Source organism: Armigeres subalbatus, chromosome 1, assembly GCF_024139115.2.
Source record: "Armigeres subalbatus isolate Guangzhou_Male chromosome 1, GZ_Asu_2, whole genome shotgun sequence".
Taxonomy (NCBI): Eukaryota; Metazoa; Arthropoda; class Insecta; order Diptera; family Culicidae; genus Armigeres; species Armigeres subalbatus.
In genome coordinates, this window is record NC_085139.1 from 303,395,210 (window position 1) to 303,421,871 (window position 26,662).

At 44.9% G+C, this 26,662-nt stretch overlaps 1 protein-coding gene across 1 annotated transcript in view; it reads left to right on the top strand.

Moving 5' to 3' along the window:
• The window catches only part of LOC134207848 (cell cycle control protein 50A), a 30,709-nt gene extending 16,811 nt beyond the window's left edge, over window positions 1-13,898 (top strand). The window contains exons 4-6 of the mRNA XM_062683800.1: window positions 12,381-12,516; window positions 12,575-12,740; window positions 12,812-13,898. Of these exons, the coding sequence (XP_062539784.1) occupies window positions 12,381-12,516; window positions 12,575-12,740; window positions 12,812-12,857 (348 nt within the window). The 3' untranslated portion in view covers window positions 12,858-13,898. The remainder of the gene's footprint in view (window positions 1-12,380; window positions 12,517-12,574; window positions 12,741-12,811) is intronic.
• Window positions 13,899-26,662: the final 12,764 nt, after the last annotated feature.

Sequence of the window (26,662 nt, forward strand, 5' to 3'; positions counted from 1 at the left end):
CCGACGAGACAGGAGGTTTGCGCAGGCCCAATAAGCCGCCTAGAAAACCAATAATTACGAACAATATAAGAGATAATGCGACTCGATATAATCGGCAAGGACCTAGGCGACGAATACAGGATCACGATTGGAAGTTTGGAACATGGAATTGCAAGTCGCTAGGTTTCGCAGGTTGCGACAGGATGATCTACGATGAATTACATCCCCGCAACTTCGACGTCGTGGCGCTGCAGGAGATTTGCTGGACAGGACAGAAAGTGTGGAAAAGCGGGCATCGAGCGGCTACCTTCTACCAAAGCTGTGGCACCACCAACGAGCTGGGAACCGGCTTCATAGTTGCGCCTACGCGTGATTGGGTGGCAGCCAATCAACGCAAGCATGTGCAAGCTGAGGATTAAAGGCCGTTTCTTCAACTATAGCATCATCAACGTGCACTGCCCACACGAAGGGAGACCCGACGACGAGAAAGAAGCGTTCTACGCACAGCTGGAGCAGACATACGATGGATGCCCACTGCGGGACGTCAAAATCGTCATCGGTGACATGAACGCACAGGTAGGAAGAGAGGAAATATATAGATCGGTCATCGGACAGGATAGTCTGCACACCGTATCGAATGACAACGGCCAACGATGCATAAACTTCGCAGCCTCCCGCGGAATGGTAGTCCGAAGCACCTTCTTTCCCCGCAAAAACATCCACAAGGCCACATGGAGATCACCTAACCAAGAAATGGAAAACCAAATCGACCACGTTCTAATCGACGGTAAATTCTTCTCCGACATCACGAACGTCCGCACTTAACGCAGTGCGAATATTGAATCCGACCACTACCTCGTTGCAGTATGCCTGCGCTCAAAACTCTCGACGATGTAAATGTGCGCCGCGGCTTAACATTGGGCGGCTACAAGACGGTAGACTAGCCCAAGAATACGCGCAGCAGCTGAAAGTGGCATTCCCAACGGAAGAGCAGCAAGGCTGGAGAAATATTCGATCCGCCGTTGGAAGCACCGCAACCGCCGCACTTGGCACGGTGACCCCGGATCAGAGAAACGACTGGCGAATGTGAGCAGTTAGTAGAAGAGAAGAATGCAGCATGGGCGAGATTGCTGCAACACCCCACGAGGGCGAACGAGGCACGATATAAACAGGCGCGGAACAGACAAAACTCGATTTTCCGGAGGAAAAAGCGTCAGCAGGAAGATCGAGACCGTGAAGAGACGGAGCAACTGTACCGCGCTAATAACACACGAAAGTTCTATGAGAAGTTGAACCGTTCACGTAAGGGCCACGTGCCACAGCCTGATATGTGTAAGGACATAAACGGGAACCTTCTTACGAACGAGCGTGAGGTGATCCAAAGGTGGCGGCAGCACTATAAAGAGCACCTGAATGGCGTTATGGCAGACAACGGTGGCAGTATGGTAATGAACCTAGGAGCACGCGCGCAGGACATGCGACTTCCGGCTCCGAATCTCCAGGAAATCCAGGAGGAAATTGGCCGGCTGAAAAACAACAAAGCCCCTGGAGTTGACCATCTACCAGGAGAGCTGTTTAAACACGGTGGTGAGGCACTGGCTAGAGCGCTGCACTGGGTGATTACCAAGGTTTGGGAGGATGAGGTTTTGCCGCAGGAGTGGATGGAAGGTGTCGTGTGTCCCATCTACAAAAAGGGCGATAAGCTGGATTGTAGCAACTACCGCGCAATCACATTGCTGAACGCCGCCTACAAGGTACTCTCCCAAATTTTATGCCGTCGACTAGTACCAATTGCAAGGGAGTTCGTGGGGCAGTACCAGGCGGGTTTTATGGGCGAACGCTCCACCACGGACCAGGTGTTCGCCATTCGCCAAGTACTGCAGAAGTGTCGCGAATACAACGTGCCCACACATCACCTATTCATCGACTTCAAAGCCGCATATGATACAATCGATCGGGACCAGCTATGGCAGCTAATGCACGAAAACGGATTTCCGGATAAACTGACACGGTTGATCAGGTGATGTGCGTAGTTCGAGTTTCAGGGGCATTCTCGAGTCCCTTCGAAACCCGCTCAGGGTTACGGCAAAGTGATGGTCTTCCGTGTCTGCTATTCAACATCGCTTTGGAAGGGGTAATACGAAGAGCAGGGATTAACACGAGTGGTACAATTTTCAATAAGTCCGTCCAGCTATTTGGCTTCGCCGACGACATAGATATTATGGCGCGTAACTTTGAGAAGATTGAGGATCGGACTAGTCATCAACACGTCGAAGACGAAGTACATGATAGGAAGAGGTTCAAGAGAAGACAATGTGAGCCACCCACCGCGAGTTTGCATCGGTGGTGACGAAATCGAGGTGGTAGAAGAATTTGTGTACTTGGGCTCACTGGTGACTGCCGAAAATGATACCAGCAGAGAAATTCGGAGACGTATAGTGGCTGGAAATCGTACATACTTTGGTCTCCGCAAGACGTAATTCGTAATTTCTTGTCGAAGAGGCTTACAAAATTCTTGACAGGTTCTCTGTAATGATCCATAATAAACCACAGGCGGTGAAAGTTATTTCATGAAAATTATTGTTGTTTGCGTTATTATTTGAAAACAATAAAAACGACAAAAAATTTCAAAAATTGTTGGGGTGATAAAATCGGGTCGAAAACGTGATAAAATCGGGGTCGACAAAATCAGGGTAGACAAAATCGGGTCAATACTGTATATGTTCGCATTCCATGTGGTGCTTGTTATTGTCATGGGTTCGAAGTAATCTACGAACTTCGTAGAGTCAGGACCTGCTGATTAACCTCCGTGATGGAGCCATTAATTGAAAAAAAATAACAAGTTGTGCAACCTCATCTGAGTGAATGTATGCATTCCAAGTAGCTTTAGTTTTTTCCATGGTACTAGGAACTATGTATGAACTCGATACAGTTATGATCTGCAGATTAACATCGAATGGGAGGCTGTTAGTATAAGTTTGCATTCCAAGTAGTTCAAGTTGTTGTCATTAGCTCTAGGCAGTTATTGACAAGGTGTGCAACCTCATTTTGATATATTCGCATTCCAAGTAGTTCTTGCTGTCATGGGTTCCAGGTAGTACACAAACTTCATTCATATCACGTACGAAACTGTTTATTCCTTGGAAATGCAAAATGTGAATAAATTGGAACGAGACAACTTCACGCCGAGAACGTAAGGAAAAAACGGGTCAATATAGCGAAGGTCATGTAATGTGTTAGTTATTCGTGTAAGCCTATATAGAAGCCTTACTCCATAAATTTCTAGGATAAGAATAAGGATAAGCATATGCCATGAACGCATTTTATTCTATGGACCACAAAGAAGAAGTGCCAAATTTAAAACAGGTTGATATATCTCTGGTTAAGCATGTAGATCCTAACGCCTTACATCCGGGTTTTCTTGGATGACCATGAAAATTTAAAATGACGCATTCTATTCTAAAGAGCCTGTATAACTTATCAAACAGGCCGAAAGATCATTAGTTACGCGTGAAGTTCCTAAGGCCTTTTCCAGGGTTTCCATGGATGACCATGAACCTATGCAATGGACGCATTCTATTATATGTACCATAAAGACCACGTGAAATTGGGGTCAGGTACGCAAGTGCTTTAAAACTTACGAAACGAATAATCAACAAGAGAGTACGGACCGGAACCATCGGCGAAGACCACTACGACGAAAAAGAACTAGCGATTGAAAACTCGGTTCGCTGAACTGCAACTCCATCGGGAACACACGCATACTCGCTTATGTGCTCAAGAACGATGTGCGGATTCGGCATCGTAGCGCTGCAGGACGTTTGTTGGAAGGGATCAATGGTGCGAACACACACAAGCTGGGAACAGCATTCATAGTGATGGACGATATGCAAAGGCGCGTGATCGATCAATGAGAGAATGTGCAGGTTGAGGATCAAAGGCCGGTTCTTCAACTTCAGCATAATCAACGTCCATAGCCCACTCTCCGGAAGCACTGATGACGATAAAGACGCATTCTACGAGTACGACAGCTGCCCAAGATACGACGTTAAAATCAGCACAGGAGATTCGAAAGGGCATGTTTAACTTTTCAAACTGTCCAAAAGAACTCTAGTTAAGCGTGCAGTTCTTAAGGCCTTTCCAGGGTTTTCTTTGATGACCATCAATCTATGCAATGGACGCTTTTTATTCTATGTACCACAAAGAGCATTTACCATTTTTGAAACAAGCCAAAAGATCTCTGATTACGCGTGTAGATCTAATGGCCTTTTCCATGATTTTCTTGGATGATCATGAACATATACATTGAATGCGTTCTATTATATGTACCACAAAGGGCATATGCCACTTTTGAAACAATTCAAAAGATCTCTGGTTACGCGTGTAGATCTTAAGGGCTATTTTAGGGTTTTCTTGGAACCTATGCAAGGGATGCATTCTATTCTACGTACCACAAGGGGCTTGTACCACTTTTGAAACAAATCGAAAGAGCTCTGGATACGCGTGTAGTATCTATCATGGTTTTCTTGGATGAGCATGAACCTGTGCAATGGACGCATTCTATTCTATGTACCACAAATGGGTTGTAACCCTTTTGAACCAAGTCGAAAGATCTCTGGTTACGCGTGTAGATCTTAAGGTCTTTTCCAGGGTTTTCTTGGATGACCATGAACCTATGCAATAGACGCATTCTTTTCTATGTGCCACAAAGGGGTTGTACGACTTTTGAAACAAGCCGAAAGAGCTCTGGTTACGCGTGAAGATCTTAAGGCCTATATCAGAGTTTTCTTGGATAACCTTGAACCTATGTAATGGACGCAATTTATTCTATGTACCACAAAGGGGTTGTACCACTTGTTAAACAATCCAAAAGATCTCTGGTTACGCGTGTAGATCTCAAAGCCTATATCAGAGTTTTCATGGCTGATTATGAAGCTATGCAATTGACGCATTCTATTCTATGTACCACAAAGCGGTTTTACCACTTCTGGAACAAGCCGAAAGATTTATGGTTACGCGTGTAGATTTTAAAGCTTATTCCAGAGTTTTTTTTGGGTGATTATGAACCTATGCACTGGACGCATTCTATTCTATGTGCCACAAAGGGGTTGTATCACTTTTGAAACAAGCCGAAAGAGCTCTGGTTACTCGTGTAGATATTAAGGCCTATTCCAGAGTTTTCTTGGATGACCATTAGGGTGGCTCAAAAACACTTTTTCAAAATGTTTGATGGGCCGCCCTCTTATTTGGTTCTATTTGATGCCCTGATGCTCTGGACAAAATTTCAGCCAAATCGGTCAACGTTTGGGCGGTGCTAAACTCGTCGAAAGTTTATATGGAAAAATGTATGCAGAAACATCCAAAAACAGTGATTTGCAGTTGGGCGGTACAATTTACGATCAAGAACCATGATACTCATTTAGTTCTTGTAGAATTAAATACAGAATATTATGCTGAAAACCGCGAGAAGATTGCAGTTTATTAGGAAAAGATATTAGCATTTTACTGGAGTGTTGTGGGGGTGAATTTATTTCTTTTCAAAGGTAAAAGAAACGAAAATTGCTCAAACCCCACTTCAGAGAAATGCTAATAACTTAGCCGGGCAAACTCTAATCTTCTCGCGGTTTTCTGCATAGCATTCTGTATTAAATTCTTCAAGATTTGAATGAGTATCATGGTTCTTGATCGTAAATTGTGCCGCCCAACTGCAAATCACTGTTTTTGGATGTTTCTGCATACATTTTTCCATATAAACTTTCAACGAGTTTAGCACCGCCCAAACGTTGACCGATTTGGCTGAAACTTTGTCCAGAGCATCGGGGAATCAAATAGAACTGAATAAGAGGGCGGCCCATCTAAAAAATTGAAAAAAGTTTTTCCCACACTAATTTGAGCCACCCTAATGACCATGGACCTATGCAATGGACGCTTTCTATTCTACGTACCACAAAGGGCATGTACCACTTTTGAAACAATCCAAAAGTTCTCTGATTATGCGTGTAGATCTTAAGGCCTTTTCCAAGGATCAAGGATCTGCACCATCTATGACTTATTGATTTCTTTGTGCACCAAGAACATCTTAAGGCCTAGCACTTAAATAATCGGACGACCATGGTAACGGAAACAATTTGGACGACCCTAATATTGAGACTGGCGAAAAACACATTTTAAGTCTAAAAGTAAGTTAAATATCAAACATTGCTAAAAGATTGACAACTTTTTTACGATCCAAATTTCAAATAGTGCTCCTTCTTTATACGTTCTAAATTCGAAATAACGCTCCCTCTTTTTACGCTCTGATTCAATTTACGCTCCCCCGTTTTGGGCGCAAAAAGAGGTTTTAGAGTACAAGAATACAAACAATATTGAAGCTTCGTAACGTGACGATGTTAATCGAAAAGTGGTCACTTCCCTCAGGGAAGTAACATTCCAGGGCGTTTCGGAATGTGACCAAATACCCTCAGAACAGATTTCTATGAACTTGTTTTGCAAAATCATGAAGTTTGACACGTCGAAAGACCGGCATTTTTCCGGACCGGGAGGTTACTCCCATCAATATCTACGGAACCATGTCCATTTTTAAAACGATGTCCCAATGTCCCTAAAACTATAGGAATTTTGTGATCGATTGCAGAAAACAACGAAATTCCGATGCAAGACTGCTGAGAACCATCATTTTGAAAACTTGGTTTTACGTGAAATTGGGGGTTAGGTACGCAAGTGCTTTAAAACTTACGAAACGAATAATCAACAAGAGAGTACGGACCGGAACCATCGGCGAAGACCACTACGACGAAAAAGAACTAGCGATTGAAAACTCGGTTCGTGGAACTGCAACTTCATCGGGAGCACACGCATACTCGCTGATGTGCTCAAGAACGATGTGCGGATTCGGCATCGTAGCGCTGCATGACGTTTGTTGGAAGGGATCAATGGTGCGAACACACACGAGCTGGGAACAGCATTCATAGTGATGGACGATATGCAAAGGCGCGTGATCGATCAATGAGAGAATGTGCAGGTTGAGGATCAAAGGCCGGTTCTTCAACTTCAGCATAATCAACGTCCATAGCCCACTCTCCGGAAGCACTGATGACGATAAAGACGCATTCTACGCGCAGCTGAAACGTGAGTACGACAGCTGCCCAAGCTACGACGTCAAAATCAGCACAGGAGATTCGAACGCTCAGGTTAGCCAAAGGGGGAGTTTAGACCGACTATTGGGAAGTTCAGCGATCACCGGCTGACGAACGAAAACGGCCTACGACTAATTGATTTCGCCGCCTCCAAGAATATGGCCATTCGCGGCACCTACTTCCAAAACAGCCTCCCGTATCGGTACACCTGGAGATCACCACTGCAGACAGAATCACAAATCGACCACATTATGATTGATGGACGACACTTCTACGACATTTTCGACGTCAGAACATCGTGGCGCTAACATCGACTCTGGCCACTATCTGGTGATGATTGAACTGCGCCCAAAACTATCCGTCATCAACAATGTTCGGTACCGACGACCGCAGCGGTACGACCTAGACCAGGGCTGCCCAACGTACGGCCCGCGGGCCGGATGTGGCCCTCAGCTCCATTTTTTGTGGCCCGCGCACCGTGGTAGAAATTACTTCATAACCGGCTTACAAGCTTTTATTTTTTACTCGAGAAGCTTCTTTAAATTATAATTTTAATAAATACTGTGAGATATCACCGGTTTAAAAAAAAAGCCTGGTAATCGAGCCATTCACTTAACGTGTTCTAATATTTTTTTATTCGTATTGAAATCAAAGTATAATAGATTACATATTTTGAAATGACCAGTGAGTGAAGAGTGACCAGAATGATCCAATGAAACGAAAGGTTGATGTGGAACACCGCGTTGAGTTCAACAAAGGAAAGCAGGTTTTCTCAATTTGTTCGGAAAGTGTTGCTGTGTTGAAGGAATATGATCTGAAACGACATTACGAAACCAAGCATCCATACAACATTTACACTGAACTAGGAAGATAACAAATGTTTCAAAGATAAGATACTCATTTAATTTAAATTTCCATTACTGATTCAAATTATTTATGAAACAGTGGATTATCGAAGCAGCAAACTCTCTTCACTATGACAAACACAAACGGGCCAGTTTTGCTGTTGGTAAGATTTTGGCAAAATGAATTAAATTATTCTAAGACGGTGAACTTGGGATGCACATCGGCTATTGTCGGCATCGTGTGCCCTAAGGAAAAAGTCTCCTTCAGTAGCATTAGTTTGCCTCGGAACACGGTGAGTAAAAGTTCTTGCAGGAGATTTGAAAACTACATTACGTGGAAAAGCCGCCTGCTTCAAATTCTACTCTCTCGCAATCGATGACAATAGCTGTGACAATGCAGGTAGCTGTCTTCATAAGGGGAGTTGATGATCATCTTTAAATCAAGGATGAATTGGCAGTTTTGATCCTAATGAGTGGAACGACTGCCGGAAAAGACCTAAGGGGGGCTGTTAAACCTGTATGAAGGGGCTTGGACACTCCTCTGAAACTTAAGTGGCCTTACAACTAATAGAGCCGGCACTCGAAATGACGGTAAAGAACACTGGCATTGTGACACTTCTAAGAAAGGAAAAGCTATCACAGTGGTTTGGTTATGAGAATATATGGGAGAAAATGATTAATATTCCTGAAGTACTTGACTTTATCAACGCGAAGGATCCACAACCACCAATTTTGAATGATGTTGACGGAAAAGGAAGGAGATTTGCTGATTTTTTGCGAAGATCGTAGAACCAGACCTGAGACGATTTATTCTCTTCGAAACGAAACCGCTATATTTTTAAAAGATAAAGAAAACCCAATGTCCGAACTGAATGGTCCAGTGGCTTAGCTTTTCTGGTAGACATTACCAGACGTCTCAAGGACTTGAACATAAAGTTGTAAGGCACGGATCGATACTTCGAACTTTTATTATACAACATTAAAGCTTTTGAAACGAAATTGGCGCGAAACATTTTTGTACAGTTTGTTGCTGAAAACTGGTACATTCCCTTCACCTTGTTAATTTTATAGAACACATTTACGAATTATCCATTTTCTCAACACCGTTTTATGATGAATAATAAAATGTATCCGAAATGACGTTAAAAAAATTCGAATCCTGTTTGCGAATTATGGTCACTGATTACGAAAACATGATTATTCAAGAATTGGCAACAATTTAATCCCCGGAAATAGGCAATTACCTTTGATTGAACTGAACTTGAGTTGCGTGCTCTTGCCTACGCAATGCGGTCGGGTCTGAGCTTGACGACCGACTGGCAAGTAGCTTACACAACCTCACTTGATCAGTACCGTTGCTGATGAAGAATGTGTATAGCCGCCAGACATTCTAAATACTCACGCTCCTCTAATGTGGACGTGTACAATGCACATGTGGAAGTATTGGCTTGATAAATGGATTGCGAGTGATTTGACTATGCGTCCAATTTTGGGAATCTCGAGCTCGTTCAGTAGCCGCTAGGTTGCGAAGGCCGACGGAGGTCCTTCGTAGCTTAGTTGGTTAAAGCACCAGTCTAGCGTACTGTAGGGTCATGGGTTCGAGTCCCATCGAAGGGAAAGTGGTTACCTCCAATACATTTTCCAAATCAATATCTTCCACATAACGTACATATTCACATATGAGTTTTCATAACATTGTAAACTAACGTCCAAGTCGGGTGGTTTAATCCCCGGAAATAGGCAATTACCTTTGATTGAACAATTTTATGTTTATTTGCAACAAAAATACCTGTTAAGTTAAAAAATGAACTTTTGAACGCAATTCAATCGTGTACAGTTTTTACCCTTTTACTCAATGATTGAATCAATTTTGAAAGTAGTTATATAAAAAACTGCCAAATATTGTTTGGCCCACCAGAAAATGTTAACTTGTCGCTTCGGTTCCCTTTGTTCTGCTGTCCGGAACATGTTGGGTACCAAGCTGTCAAATCGTATGAATTTTCCTTCTTTGACATTTAGCTCCCCTATCCTCGCCAGCAAAAGATGTTTCGGACAGCAACGGCAGCGATAATCTTTATCTGGTAACTAAAATATCTTTTGTGGAACGTTATAGGCGGAAGCGGAGACAGCAGACCCGCCTTTTTCAAGAGAAGAAACGTCGCCTGGAAGAAGCAAAGTGCGAGGAGATGGAACAGCTGTGCCGTTCTCAAGAAACACGCAAGTTCTATCAGAAGCTCAACGCTTCCCGCAAAGCTTCGTGCTTCGAGCCGAAATATGCAGGGATAAGGATGGATGCGATCTTGACGGCGATCGAAATGTGAAAGCAACAATACGAGGAACATTTAAATGGCGCTGAGAGTACGAGCAGTGAAAGTCAAGGCAGCGGAGGAGATGACTACGTCAGTTCAGCAGATGATGGAAGCCAGGTGGGGGCCCTTTAGGGAAGTTAAGGATGTCATCCAACAGCTAGAGCAGCTGGTAAGGATGGTATCGGAGCTGAGCTCATTAAAATGGGCCCGGAAAAGCTGCCCACTTGCCTGCACAAACTGATAGTCAGAATCTGAGAAACTGAACAACTACCGGAGAAGTGGGAGGAAGAGGTTATATGCCCAATCTACAAGAAAGGCGACAAGCTGGAGTGTGAGAACTTTCGAGCGATCACCATCCTTAATGCCGCCTACAAAGTGATATCCCAGATCATATTCCGACGTCTGTCACCATTAGTGAATTAGTTCGTGGGAATTTATCAAGATGGCTTCGTAGACGGCCGCTCAACATCGGACCAGATCTTTATTGTTCGGCAAATCCTTCTAAAATAACGTTAATACCAGGTCCCAAAGCACCGGTCGTTAATTTCAAGGCGGCATACGACCGCGTAGATCTATGGAAAATTATGGACGAGAACAGCTTCCCTGGGAAGCTTACCAGACTGATCAAAGCAACGGTGGATGGTGTGTAAAACTGTATGAAGATTTCGGGCGAACCCTCCAGTTCGTTCGAATCGCGCCGAGGACTAAGACAAGGTGATGGATTTTCGTGCCTGTTGTTCAATATTGCGCTAGAAGGTGTCATGCGAAGAGCCGGGTGTAACAACTGGGGTACGATTTTCAACAGATCCAGTCAATTTATTTGTTTCGCGGATGACATGGACATTGTCGGCCGAACATTTGCAAAGGTGGCAAAACTGTACACCCGCCTGAAACGTGAAGCAACAAAAGTTGGACTGGTGGTGAATGCATCGAAGACAAAGTACATGCTTGTGGGCGGAATCGAGCGCGACAGGGCCCGCCTGGGAAGCAATGTTACGATAGACGGGGATACTTTCGAGGTGGTCGAGGAATCCGTCTACCTTGGATCTTTGCTAACGGCTAACAATAATGTTAGACGAGACATACGAAGGCACATCAAACTGCGGTCAAAAAAGATTTACCACCGCACCAAATGTGTCATGTACATAACGCTGATAAGACCGGTAGTCCTCTACGGACATGAAACATGGACAATGCTCGAGAAGGATTTGCAAGCATTCGGATTATTCGAGAGACGGGTGCTTAGGACCATCTTTGGCGGCGTGCAAGTAGACGGTGTGTGGTGGCGAAGAATGAACCACGAGCTCGCCCAGCTCTACGACGAACACAGCATCCACAAGGTAGCGCAACAAGCGAGGTGGGCAGACCAGGTACAAAAGAACTTGGCGAGCGTGGGGCGCATTCGAGGATGGAGAGATGCGGCCTCGAACCGTGTATTGTGGCGTCAAATTGTTGATTCAGTGTTATTTGTTTAGATGTAAACTAAACAAATTGAATGAAATACATAAATTTAGCCCAACGCCAGATAGTAGCCAGGATGTCCTGGGCACTATTTCTTTTTCGTATTGCTTTTCAGTGATGACAGCGGGCTATGTCTATTAATGATGGTGACACCGCGTTTGCCACAGTCTCGATATTATCAAAGTCAGAACTTATCCTTTGGCTTGGTATCGTGCTCTGGTAACACCAAAACCTAAATCGACTGATCAAAATATATCAAAGGATTTCCGACTAACGGAGGTCCTTCGTGGCTTAGTTGGTTGAAAGCACCAGTCTAGCGTACTGAGGGTCGTGGGTTCGAGTCCCATTAAAAGAAATTAATTACCTCCAACCAATACATTTTTCAAATCATAATCTTCCACATAATGTACATATGCACACCTAAGTTTTCAGAACATTGTAAAACCTTGTTTTTGTACCTTCCTTGACCTGACTAAAAATTATGTACTACAGGCTAACTTTTTATTCAATAAATACAAATACATATTTCCGTTACGCTGCCGTTTTCCATTTCCTTTATCCATTAACATTCGACTGTGTCTGCTTCGCATGTAGGTAGTCGAATTTCGATTTATTCACAACCAAACTCTTATTCTTATGTCCACTTCCAGAACGAGGATCTCATCGTTTGGATGCGAACGGCCGCTCTGCCCAGCTTCCGCAAGCTGCACCGCCGCATCGATCACAACAAAAAGTACTTCGAGAATGGACTCGGAAAGGGCAACTACACGCTGAAGATCAACTACTGTAAGTGGTATCCGTTGACAGAAGTCTGTAATGTTTAAAACAACTGTTCGATTTACAGCTTACTCGGTGAGCGAATTTGACGGTACCAAAAAGATCATCCTGTCGACCACCTCGCTGCTCGGAGGCAAGAATCCGTTTCTCGGCTTCGCCTACATCATCGTCGGAAGTGTGTGCCTCCTGCTGGGCATCGTCCTCCTGGTGATCCATATCAAGTGTAGCAAAAAGTACGACGTTGAACATTGGGTTTGGTAAATGGGCCTCTGATGCAACTATTGTTTCTTTTTCGTTTCCACAGCACTTCGGGTATCAACAGCGTCAGTCAGCGTACGCAGTACACATAGGAGTTACTGTCGTTGAACAGCTAAATGGAGCATTGCTGGTGTTGAATTGTTTCTGCTTCGTGTTAGGTTTTCATTTTTACGAGTAAGTTTCGTTGGGCGCCATTATGTGACAATGGTATTTTAACTCGCATAGAACATTATTTTAAATTGATACAAATGGGTGCTTATTTATCGAGAAAAAAAGTAGCAACGACATTGAACTAGATGCAGTATTACTATACGTTTTTTGTTATAATGCTTCAGAAATTTGAATGATGTTGCTGAAGGCCAAAATAGCTGTTCACCGTTCCAAATCGATCAAAAATCCGAAATATTCAAGTTATCACAACGGATATCGTAAATCACATGAGTAGTTTTGCAACTTTTGTTACTGCATTTGCACAGTATGGAGAATACAAAATCTGAATAAAATTATATTAATGGAGATCTCGTCGGTCGGATTAAATTATGCTTGTTTCAGTTTTGACTAATTTGTGAATGTCAGTTTCTAAGATTTTGTATCCACCACTGTTTGTATGCAGTGACCAAATCAATCAACCGTTAGATGTTGTAAAATGGCATGAAATAGCAGAGGAATGCATTCAAATACACACTTGATCCAGCACTAACCTACAGATACATAAATAGAGAATACATATATCGTTGTTGGAAGTTTTTAGTGCATCTATCGGAGGTCTTTGTACCTTCGGTTCAGGTCATAGAGAAATATTTTTGTCGACCAGCATCACCAAAGCTGGCCACAGATCGGTAGATTTAAATAGGAAGAATCATTTTACTCTAAAAAAATAGTATAAAAAAATCAATTTTTATGCCCCTCTTTAACCGCACACACGAATCCTTAAAAATCACTCACACTTCTCAAAGTGGCCTTGGGCAGAGCGTTCCGAACACGACGTTGACTGCTGTATAGCTGGAAAAGCTGACGGATGGAATCATGCCAAATACAGAAAAGAAGAAACATATTATAATAGAAGAACAGGTATTAGGAACAGGAATTTCACATTCACATGCTGCGAAAATAAATTTGTCAAAAATAGAAAAGCTTCGCTTATCGATGCGATGGTTCGTCGCGCTTTGGTGAACGATGATGACGTCCCCGCCGTATCATGGGCGAGAAGACCCGTTTTCAGCTCAACCATATTCCACCATCATTATCATGCAAATTTAAATTATGAAAATTGGCCGCAGCGAAGAAGCGCTAATATGCTGCCAATAATGTTTATTTTGTGGACGCGTGTTTCTTATTGTCTTCCGCGCATTCGGAGGATCCGTTTGTTGCGAGTTTTTCTGGATTTTCTACTATCGGTGAATAGGTGCGTTGCCTCTGAGGATCCATTTCCTGGAGGTTGGGTATGCTAATGGAAAACGGGTCATAAAATAATGCACGGCATGTGGCTTTCGTTTTGGGATTCGCAAGATTCGGCCAGTGCGTGCGGAAGAAACTTTTCGGAACAAGTTTCTTAAATCCGTTTTCCAAAGCATCTGCTTAAATTTTTGATAATTCTACGAGCAGGTGTTTACTTCTTTAGCAATTTATCGTAGATTAATAATTACGAAAAATGTTGAAGGACAGTGCTAACACACATTTTTAAGACAACATAAGCGGGGGTAGAGCTGATGTCCAAGATTTGTGACCGCGTTTTTGCTTTGGATGGGGAGTGTGGTCTTTGGTTGTAGTGCCCACGACGGTACTTAACAGGGACGAGCCTTTAAAGCTTCAAACATCTGGAAAGTAATACGGATGAAATACGCTGACGGCGAAGGGGCTTATGTTAATCAAATGGAAAATCTGTTCGAGAAACTCACGATTGCTAGTCAAAAGCTCGGCATAGATTTGTAGGAAAACATTGTGCTCAGCAGTCTGCCGGATGATTCGTTTGCAATTCTGATCACAGCAATGGAGCGTCGTTCAGATACAGATCTGACAATAGAGTTTGTGATAAATTATCTGATAGAGGTAATTGCAAGACGTAGAAGTTTAAATAAAATTGAGTCAGCTTTTAAGCCGAAGCGGTGCGTGGGAATGCTGTATTCAAGGAAAGATGAAGATTTGTTTATCATGTATTTAGCTTTCATCTAAATAAATAACACTGAATCAACAATTTGACGCCACAATACAAAGATTCGCGACCACACCTCTCCACGAGTCCATGCTTGATTGCGCCAAATCGTTTTGAATTTAGTCTGCCCATCTAGCTCTACAGCTCTACAGCTCTTCGATGAACCTACGCCGAATGGAGTATCCTTCTCCACTGGATTCGATCCTGGGCCAATCGCTTCCAGTCGCCCTGAACATTGAGCGCCCTCAGGTCCTCTTCAACTGCAAAAAGCCATCGTGTACGCGGCCTTCCACGAAGCCTGCGGCCTCTTCCGGGTTCTCTACTAAATATTATCTTCGCTTGACGTTCTTCCGGCATACGAACAACGTGTCCAGCCCACCGTATGATGTGATGGTGTGTGATTGTTTATCACTCCATGAGTTCGCATAAATTTAATGTTTAACGTGTGTAAATCAGTTCGTTTTTTCATCAAACCCCCTTTTAGTGTGATGTGAACGTAATCCGCGTCTAACGCAATAAATATCGAGTGATTCTGTAGCGAAGAAGAATTTTTGTTTGTTTCAATCATCTTTGGCCTGTGTTTTTGTTGTGCATTAGCTGCCCTTGCCAGGGCATGATGCCCGCGGGGATGGATGGTGAAGAGAGCGGTGATCGCTTCTGTTTTCAGCCGTGCGCTCAGTGTGCTTTGCCTTTAGAGGATCAAAACGCTTGCATCGAATGCTTCGGGCGATGTAGGTTATCTATTCACGTTCACTGCTTGCCGGGCGCGTCAGCAGAGGAGATACAACTTCTGCAGAAGATAAAAAACGCTGTATTTGTGTGTGATGCCTGTCTCAGCCTGGCCGAGTACGACGATGGGCACAGTGAAAAACGGTTGGACGAAATTGCCAATAAATTAGAAAGCCTCACGGGTATTGCAGAAATGGCAAAAAACTGTGAGTCGAGGGAACACGCGTTGAAGCTAGCCAGCGCTGCCTTTGAAATATTCAAGACAAAGTACGACGTTGCAATACAAAAGCCGTTAAGACCAAAAATCGAGGTAATCGGTAATTTTTAAGGATATGAATGCGGACGAGCTCATCCCGAACCTTAAAAAACAGAACCACGGTGTCGTGATCTGACGCCCTTCGCTTCGACTAGCCGGATCGAAGCGGAGCTGGTCCTCCAGGCGGCTCCCACGCTCAGGCCAATAGAGCGGAGCAGTCGTCGTCGCGTTCCGCTCCCGTCGAAAAAGTGACTAATTCGCTATCATGCAAGCGCTTTCGTTCTGCAAGAGCATGTAACGTTAGCGATGTGGTCATCGCCATTAATCGTTCGATGTATATTTTCAGTTGGAGGTTCGTATGCAGTACAGCTATATTGCTCTTAGAACTCGTATGCAACTGAGCAGTTTTTATTGTGAATGTTTCCAAAAATTTCATTAAAATGTTTCATATACATATTTTTTCATTTTAATTTTTAAGTACTATTAAAAACGAACTTTTATTCACCCTATCTCATATACATACTACACACGGACTGGATAACCATGATCTAAAACTAATCCGAATGAGCAAAAATGACGCGCGATCCAGATCAGCTACAGGGGTTAGACAAAAAGGTTGAGATAGGCAAAATTTTCCCGAAGTTCAAGTCAGTGGAAAAAAATGCATCTTAAACGTACCCTAGGTAACCCCGGAACATTTCCGGTGGCCAAGGACCAATCTCAGGTTTTGTATAGGGATAGTATACTAGAAGAGTTTCCGCGTCCGATGGTCTTAATTTTATCAAAATCGGATCATTCTACGCAAGGTTTTGTTGACTTGAACTTCAAAAAAATTTTGCCTATCTCAACCTTTTTGTCTAACCCCTGTACATTTTGAGACCGATGCCCGTGGATTTGAAGATCTCATCAACAGGCAACGAGTGAACATTGGTTGGGAACGCTGTAGAGTGATCGAAGCAACTTATGTCATGCGTTGCTTCAATTGTTCCGAGTACGGACACAAAGCTGTTCATTGTAAGAAAACCGCATGCTGTCCGAAATGTGCTGAGGCTCATCAAGTTAGTGAATGTGATTCTGATTTCGTAAAATGTATCAATTGCCACCAGCTGAAAACTAGTCGCAGCTCACCATACGATGAACTAATCGACGTGTGTTACTCTTTCTGGAGTATCGACTGTCCCATCTTTGTCAAGCGCCTCAAGTCCGCTCGTCAACGCATAGAGTTTTCAACATAGCAATCTGTTGAAACTGTTCAAACCGATCAAGAACTGACAAACACATCACCGAGATGCATATCTGCCCACAAATGGACACCGGGAAGCACACTTGCCGCTAGCCGTGAGGAAGACCCTTATCCGCTCATCACATTCGAGCCATTCCAGTCTACGCTCATCAGCCGTCCCGGTCCTGTGTATGAATCAGGAGAGAGGGTCTTCCGGCAACCATCTTCAGGCAAGTACTTATTCAGCTCAAACAGATCACTTCCTGATGCCTCCCCTACTGATTCTAGCTGCAGAGTCTCAAGCCATTAGAGCTCGCAATCGGACACCGGGACGCACATTTGCCGGTGGCCATGAGGAATACCCTTATCCGCTAATCAAAGTCGAGCCGTTCCAGTCTACGTTCAACAGTCGTCCCGGTCCTGTGTATGAATCAGGAGAGAGGGTCTTCCGGCAACCATCTTCAGGCAAGTACACTCCTAGTAGGATAGGCTCACTGCCTGACATCTCACGTGATTCCAGCCGCAGTGTGATTGGTGAACTTTAGGCCGCTCCGTATATCGTCTCAGCCAGCAGGCCACCAAACCACGATTCACCGCCTCTGCCAGTTACACCTACCAGCGCTCGGCATTCCTCAAACCACATGATATCTGTTTACTACCAGAACGTGAGAGGGTTGCGCACAAAAATCAGTCAGCTTCGTTTGGCGTTATCCAGCTGTGACTATGACGTGCTCGTTTTCACGGAAACGTGGCTACGATCAGATATCAAAAGTACCGAATTTTTTTCCGATTACAATTTTTTCCGTTGAGATCGCAACGATTTAACTAGTCATCATTCACTGGTGGCGTTTTAGTCGCAGTCAGAAATTCACTGAAAAGTGAATGTGTATCGTTAGCCAACTCGGTTGAACTGGAACAAATCGCAGTCCACATTGAGTCGAAGCCTCGTTCGCTTTTCGTTATTGCTGTGTATCTTCCGCCAAACTCTAGTATGCAGTTATACGTTGCTCATGGAATTTCGATGTGGATATCAACGGGTACGTCCCTTCCAACGTTTCCACTGACACTGAGCTGAACTTCACGGAAGCAATGTTTACCAATGGCTTGAGGCAAATTAACCATGTTGTAAACATAAATGGAAGACTTCTCGATCTGATATTTACAACTCTCCCTGAGATCGTTGATATAATTGAGCCAACATCTCCGCTACTGCCTATTGATATCCACCATAAACCAATCATCGTACTTCTTGACGAGAATGTCATGCCAGCATTACCTGTTGACGTAGACTGTTTTATATATGACTACTCGGCATGCAACTTCGATATCATTAATTCCACTTTTGACGACATCGATTGGACATCATCTCTGCGGTCTGATACAGTGGACGGAATGCTATCGGCCCTCTACGAACTTCTCTTTGAAGTTATCAACACACACGTTCCTCGTAAGAAGCGTGCCTCAAAGTCTGATTTTAATCAACCTTGGTGGACTTCTGAGCTACGTAACCTTCGCAACAATCTCCGCAAGCTGCGTAGTCGATACTTCATAACAAAGAACGTTTCTGACAGGGACAGACTTCGTGATTCCGAGCTGGAATATAAAGCAATTCGTTCTGCTGCCCACGAAAACTATGTGCACAACGTTCAAGCTTCTGTGAAAGAGAATCCTTCCCGTTTCTGGAACTACATCAAAAAGAGGAAGAATGACAACGGTATCCCCAGTTTGGTGAAATTTAATGGAACTACTTCAGGAACAAGCAATGAAGCAGCTAACCTTTTTGCTGCCTACTTCGAAAGCGTTTTCTGTAGAGCATCTCCTGTCCGTCGCCAGAATTGTTTTGGTCAAATACCTTCCTACAACATCAGCTTACCATAGTTTTCTCCTGATGAGATTCGAACAGCTCTGGATGGCCTTGACACATCTAAAGGTCCAGGAACAGACCATCTTCCTCCTGCATTTTTTAAGAATTGCGCCGCCACGTTAGCAACCCCAATTGCTGCAGTGTTCAACCGCTCGCTCCAAGACAGAGTGTTTCCATTTGCTTGGAAAACCGCGTCCATAATACCGATCCATAAATCTGGAAGCCGAAATTGCGTCACTAACTATCGGGGAATATCCGTCCTCTGCTGTTTAAGCAAGGTTTTTGAAAAGCTGATCCACGCAAGATTGTATAGAGCCGCTGCACCGATTATCTCGAGTTACCAGCATGGATTTATGAAAAACCGCTCAACAACAACAAATTTGTTGTATTACGTGTCAACCATATCTCGAGAGCTTGAAGCCAAGCGACAAGTTGATTCCATATATGTCGATTTTGCAAAAGCATTCGACACTGTACCCCATGATATTATTATCGACAAACTGAATCACATATTCCCAGCGTGGATCACAGAATGGCTGCACTCTTACCTATCTGGTCGCAAGGCTTTTGTGACGGTGAACTGTAGGCGCTCCAATATCTATCGCTCAATGACATCTGGAGTACCTCAAGGCAGCGTCCTCGGTCCTCTAATATTTGTCATCTACGATAACGACCTCGGTTTAGTGATTTCATCAAGCAAGATTTCATATGCTGACAACCTGAAGTTTTTCCGCGTAATTGCATCTCGTGCTGATTGTGCTGTTATTCAGGACGACATTAATCGTTTGCTTGTTTCGTGTGGCGACAACGGCATGCGCGTAAACAGTAAAAAATGCAAGGTCATAACTTTCACAAGTTTTCGCCAACGCTATCCTGCAACATTATTCCATTGGACCGGACGGCTTGGAACGCGCCAGCTCTATTTGTGACCTAGGAGCAGTGGCGTAGCCACGGGGGTGGTTTTGGGCATAAACCCCCCCCAGAGACAAAATTCTTAGAACAAATTTTTTTTTTGAAAAAAAAATTGTTCCGAAAACCCCCCCCCAGACCAATTTTCTGGCTACGCCACTGCCTAGGAGTAACCATCGATGCGAAGTTGAGATTTAACGAACACATCAGCATCATAACATCTGAGGCATACACCGTGCTGGGATTTATCCGTCGTCATGCTACCGGCTTCAGCGATGTTTACTGTATAAAAACACTGTTCTGCTCATTGGTACGGAGCATTTTAGAATACGCTTCATCAGTTTTTTCTCCATGTTACCTGGTCCATACGCTGGCACTCGAAAGAATTCAGAAAACTTTCATTAGGTTTGCTTTAAGACAGTTACCTTGGAACGATCCATTTAACCTCCCGAGCTATCCAAGTCGTTGCAAGCTGATCGACTTGGAAACGCTTTCCGCCAGGCGCCTAAAAATGCAGAGATTGTTTATCTTCGACCTCCTGACAGGGAATCTGGATTGTCCCGAGCTATTGGAGCTCGTACGTTGGAATGTTCCCTCACGCAGATTGCGAAACTCGCATTTATTTGTGATCCCTTTTCACAGAGCAAACTTTGGCTACAATAATTGTTTTGATTTGTGTTTGCGTTCTTTTACCACCAGAAACCGTTCTCTTGTTTACCGCCGAGTATTGTCCGCAGCACCTTACGCTCAAACACTCCAAAAGCTCTCCGATCAGCCTCCTTTAACGTCCATGTTTCATGGCCGTATAAAGCCACCGGAAGAATCAGAGTAGTATACAGCGCGAGTTTTGTTTTCGTTTGCAGACTACGGGACTTAAGCTGGTTACGAAGTCCGTAATAAGCCCTATTTGCAGCTGCAATACGCTTTTTCACCTCGCGGGTAACATCATTATCGCACGTCACTAATGTTCCAAGATACACAAATTCTTCTACCACTTCAAATTTTTCACCATCCAGCACCATTTCGCTACCACCACCACTAATGAACCCACGTTGATTGCCAGCGACCATGTACTTCGTTTTGCTGGTATTGATCGTGAGTTCAATCCTCACTGTCTCCCTCTTAAAAGGCACAAAGGCCTCTTCCACGGCACGGCGATCAATTCCGATAATATCGATATCGTCCGCAAATCCCAGGAGCATATGCGATTTTGTGATAATGGTACCGCTTCTTTGCACACCAGCTCTCCTAATCGCTTCCTCGAGCGCTATATTGAACAGTAGATTCGAGAGTACATCACCCTGCTTTAATCCATCTAAGGTAACAAATGACGTCGATATTTCATCCGCAACCCTTACACTTGATTTCGATCTTTCCAACGTTACACGAATCAGCCGTATCAGTTTCACCGGAAAACCATGTTATAGCATAATTTGCCATAATTTATTCCGTTTCACTGAATCATACGCCGGCACTTGAAATCAATAAACAGATTATGTGTCTGCAAGTTGTACTCCCGGAATTTATCAAGGATTTGTCTAAGAGTAAACATTTGATGCGTCGTTGATCGGCCCTCATGAAAACCTGCTTAGTATTTGCCGACGAAGGACTCTTCAAGCGGTCTCAATCTGTTGAACAGAATACGGGACATAATTTTGTACGCCAAATTGAGGAGGGTTATTCCTCGCTAATTGGCGCACTCCAGTCTGTGCCCTTTCTTAAAGAGAGGGCAAATGAGGCCGTCCAACCAGCTAGCAGGCATTTCCTCGTCTTCCCATATTTTGGACATAATATGGTGCAGAACTTCATAAAGCTGCTCACTGCCATGTTTGAGAAGTTCAGCCGGGAGCTGGTCCTTCTCCAAATCCTTATTGTTTTTCAGCTCTTTAACAGCTTTTTTAACCTCATCTAGTGTAGGCGACTCCACAGCTTGTCCATCGTCGCTAATATTTATTCTGCTCACCGATGCACCGTCACTTCCACTATTCAACAAAGTCTCGAAGTGTTGCTTCCACCTGGCAGCAACTTCGGTTTTATCTGTCAGCAAATTCCCTTGTTGGTCGTTGCACATGACGGGAGATGGCGCTGTCTTTCTCCGCACGCCATTGACAGACTCATAGAACCTCCGCATATCGTTCTGCTCCATTTTTTACTGCGCCTCGCTAATCACACGTTCTTCGTATTCTTTCTTCTTTCTGCGGTGGGTTCGTTTTTCGGCTGCTCTTGCTTCCTTGTACCGATCTCTATTCGATCGGGTACCCGACACCAACATCCGGCTTCTGGCAACGTTCTTCTCGTCTGTCACTCTCTGACACTCCACATCAAACCAACTCGTCCTGGGTTGCCTCTGTGCAGTGCCTACCACTTCTCGTGTTGTTGTGCTCACCGCTCCATGGATCGACTCCCATAGATCGTTGATGTTGTCGCTAACGTTGATTGCACTTATCCGTTCGTCGAGCTTCTGGCGGTACTCAGCCGATACTCCTTCTGCCGACAATCGCTGGATATTGTAACGCATCGTTCGCTGTGATCTTTCGTTCGATACAGTTGACAACCGTGATCGAATTTTACTAACAACGAGGTAGTGATCAGAGTCAATGTTCGAACCTCTGAATGTCCGAACATCGGTCTATCTGGTTGCAAGTTTCACCATTTGAGCGTCACCAGGTGTGCTTTCGGATATTCTTTCGTGCAAAGTAGGTGCTACTGATGGCCATTCCTCTGGCAGCAGCGAAATTTACTAGCCGTAGGCCGTCCGGGGCCCTCCTTAGCCGTGCGGTAAGACGCGCGGCTACAAAGCAAGACCATGCTGAGGGTGGCTGGGTTCGATTCCCGGTGCCGGTCTAGGCAATTTTCGGATTGGAAATTGTCTCGACTTCCCTGGGCATAAAAGTATCATCGTGCTAGCCTCATGATATACGAATGCAAAAATGGTAACCTGGCTTAGAAACTCCGCGGTTAATAACTGTGGAAGTGCTTAATGAACACTAAGCTGCGAGGCGGCTCTGTCCCAGTGTGGGGATGTAATGCCAATAATAATAATAAGAAGAAGAAGAAGGCCGTTGTCATTGGTAGCGGAGTGAAGGCTCTCCCTACCGATTATGGGACGGAAAAAGTCCTCTCTACCGACCTGAGCGTTAGCGTCTCCGATAACAATTTTCACGTCATGCTTTGGGCACTCTCCATAGGATTTATCAAGACATTCATAAAACGTGTCCTTCATGTCGTCGGATTTATCGTTTGTCGGTGCGTAAACGTTGATTGGGCTGTAATTGAAGAATTTGCCCCGTAACCTCAACACACAGATTCGTTCGCTAATGGGTTTCCACCAAATCACTCGCTTCATCTGCTTGCCCATCACTACGAAACCAACTCCATGCTCTGCTTTTTCACCGCCGCTGTGATAGATGTTATACTTGAATGCAGTGTTGGTCGTGGGGTCCACGGCTCGGAATTCACGTTCTCCTGATCTAGGCCATCGGACTTCTTGAATAGCGGCCACGTTCACTCCAACCTTCTGCAGTTCACGAGCCAGAAGGCTCACTCGTCCAGGTTCATTTAGGGTCCTGACATTCCAGGTACCGAGTTTCCAATCATAGTCCTTATTTTGTTGCCGGGTCGGTTGCCAAAAATAACGTTCTCTTTTTCTTCTATCTCCATTTTTCGTGGTATTTGAGAGGCTTCAGTAAGCTACCTTACCGGGGTCTCGTTACCTACATCGCGCTGGTGGGGCTGTCACCTTAGGTATAGCTGACGCGATACAGCATTCCGTTAATCAACCGATGGGTACCAAACAGACGCTATTTGAGCCGCACCTCCTGGTGAACAGACGCTCGAGGCGTGCCTTCTCACTCTTGCTGATGTCAGAAGGATAACAGTGCCCAGGCTGCACTGCCAGCTAAGTACACAACCGTTCGCACGCAGCAGATCGTCCCAATTTAACCATTCCGTGGTGCTTGGTGACTAGTATTTCGCCTTGCAACGAAGATTGTCCACGAGCCGGCGTACGTAGGATACAGCACGGACCAAGCGCTCCCATTTTGAAAACCATTCGTACTGCAGCAGCTCTTCCCTGGCTACGTCAAGGTGACGATGAATCGGACGAAGTTCTTCCGAAGACTCCTCTTCTTTCGTCGTTTGCTGTGGCCACGAATTCGGATGCTCGTATAGAAATTTTGGCGCTTGGAACCAGCGACTGCTGGAGGTGATATCTGGACCTTTGCCCCACTTTGTGGCCTCGTCAGCGACATTCATACGCGACTTGCGACCTGCGTGAGATCGTGGATTTCTGTCAACCTGAATGCGACAAATTGCCGATATTTCCTGGGATCTGCCCGCAACCAAGAGAGAAAGGTGCAGGAATCACTCCAGAACGTTTTGCGACTGATTGGAAGTGTGTGGTTCTCAATGACGTATCTCTAAAGTCGGGCACCGAGAACGGCGGCTGACAACTCCAGCCTGGGAATCGACAGCAGTTTCAGGGGGGCAACCTTCGTTTTCGCTGACACCAACGAGCATCGAACTCTTGTTTCTTCGACGATTCGGAAATATGCTACTGCTGCAAAGGCTTCCACGGAAGCGTCCACGAAAATGTGCAGATCGGCGGTCCTGTAGCCAGGGAAGTAGCAACGTGGGATTTCGACTTGATCCAGCTGCTGGAGTAACTTGACCCATCGTTTCCACTGCTCAAGCAGTGTGTCCGCAATGCGTTCATCCCAACCAAGTCCAGAGCGCCAGATATGCTGCACAAGCACTTTTCCGTGGATGACGAAGATGGCTACCAGTCCGATGGGGTTGAAGATGCTCATCACAGTGCGTAGAGCTTCTTGTTTGATTGGAACAGCGCCATCCGAAAGGAGAGCCTGGATTTCTTCTCGAAACACACCTTGGAAAACAAAGACATCCGGTTCAGGCTTCCAGACCATTCCGAGAACGCGTTCGTAAGCGTCCGACCTGTCAATCCAAACTTTTCCCATCATTTCTGTTGGCTGTTCCCCGACCCGTGTGAGAACGTAACTGGAGTTCGACAGCCAATTTCGAATGACGAATCCGGCCTTGGAGTGCACTAGCTTGACCTGTTCTGCTAGCTCCACTGCTTCCTGCTCGGTGTCCACGCTGCACAGAAAATCGTCTACATAATGGCGTTTCGTGGTTGCCTCCGCTGCCCGCGGAAACTCTTCGGACGTTGCTACGTCCATGACAAACACCTCTAAGGGTTTGGAGGGATCGTCCCGCCACAGGAACAGCTGTGCCGAACGGTCCTCAGGCCGAATCAAGATGGAACATCTCGCAGATGTCAGCGCTGATGGCCACCTCGAACTGGCGAAACGAAAACAGAACCGCCGGAAGCGGTACGAGCAAGTCCGGACCAGCAAGAAGAGCATAATTGAACGAGTGCCCTTGGACTTTAGCGGCCGCATCCCACACTAATCGAACCTTGTTCGGCTTCCTTGGGTTTGTAACGACGTTCAAAGGCAGAAACCAGGTCCGCTTGGGGTCGAAACTGGCAAATTCCTCCGGACTAGCCTTATGTGCGGTTTCCTTGGCTTGGTATTGTGTAATCTGGATCTTCACGTTGTCGTATAGGTCGGGCCTTGATGCTAGGCGGCGTTCGAGACATCGGAACCGTTTTTCCACTATGGGCCGACTATTCGGGAATTCTACGTGGTCGCACTTCCACAGCAAGCCGGTCTGGAACCTCCCTGATTCCGTCCGTACACTAGTCTCTTCCAGAATTTGACGGGCACGTCGATCATCTTCGCTCTCTTTCGTGGGATTCAAACACGTCAGCCATATTCAAGAGAAGCTGCGCCTAGCTGCTCCTCCGTTGGATGTGCCACTTTTTCAGCCTGCTACGCGTAGTCTAGTAGCCGTCCAATTTTTAGTCATATTCAAGAGAAGCTGCGCCTAGCTGCTCCTCCGTTGGATGTGCCACTTTTTTAGCCTGCTGCGCGTAGTCTAGTAGCCGTCCAATTTTTAGCTGCTGCGTTCGACTTCGACGCGTGTTGTACACCGTCGAGAGTTTTAAGCGCAGGCATACTGCAACAAGGCAGTAGTCGGATTCAATATTCGCACTGCGGTAAGTGCGTACGTTCGTGATGTCGGAGAAGAATTTACCATCGAACGTGGTCGATTTGGTTTTCCGTTTCTTGATTAGGTGATTTCCATGTGGCCTTGTGGATATTCTTGCGGTGGATGAAAGGACTTCGGACTACCATTCTGCGGGAGGCTGCAAAGTTTATGCATTGTTGGCCGTTGTCGTTCGATACGGTATGCAGACTATACGGTCCGATGACCGGTCTATACATTTTCTCCCTTTCTACCTGAGCGTTCATGTAGCCGATGACGATTTTGACGTCCCGCAGTGGGGCTCCATCGTATGAATGCTCCAGCTGTTCATAGAACGCTTCTTTCTGACTCGGAAAGACTCTATGATTGAATAGAGTTCGCCGCAGTACCAAGCTGACTATCTACAAACGCTAATTAGACCGGTAGTTTTCTACGGCCATGAGACCTGGGGTGGCATTGCGCACCTCGACTCGTAACTGTAACTGTTAATGATGAATAATAATCAAGTTGACAAAATTGACGTTTGACTAAACGTACAAAATATTAGCGAACGATCACAGTATGTACTTTTATCGTATGTTTGCAAATCAAGATTTAATTGCTTTGAAAACGAGTCAGCAGAAAATTACGTCATTTTCATTTTAGTCTTTTGATTAAGCCAACTGTAGTTTACCTGAATGTTGAAAAACGTTGCGA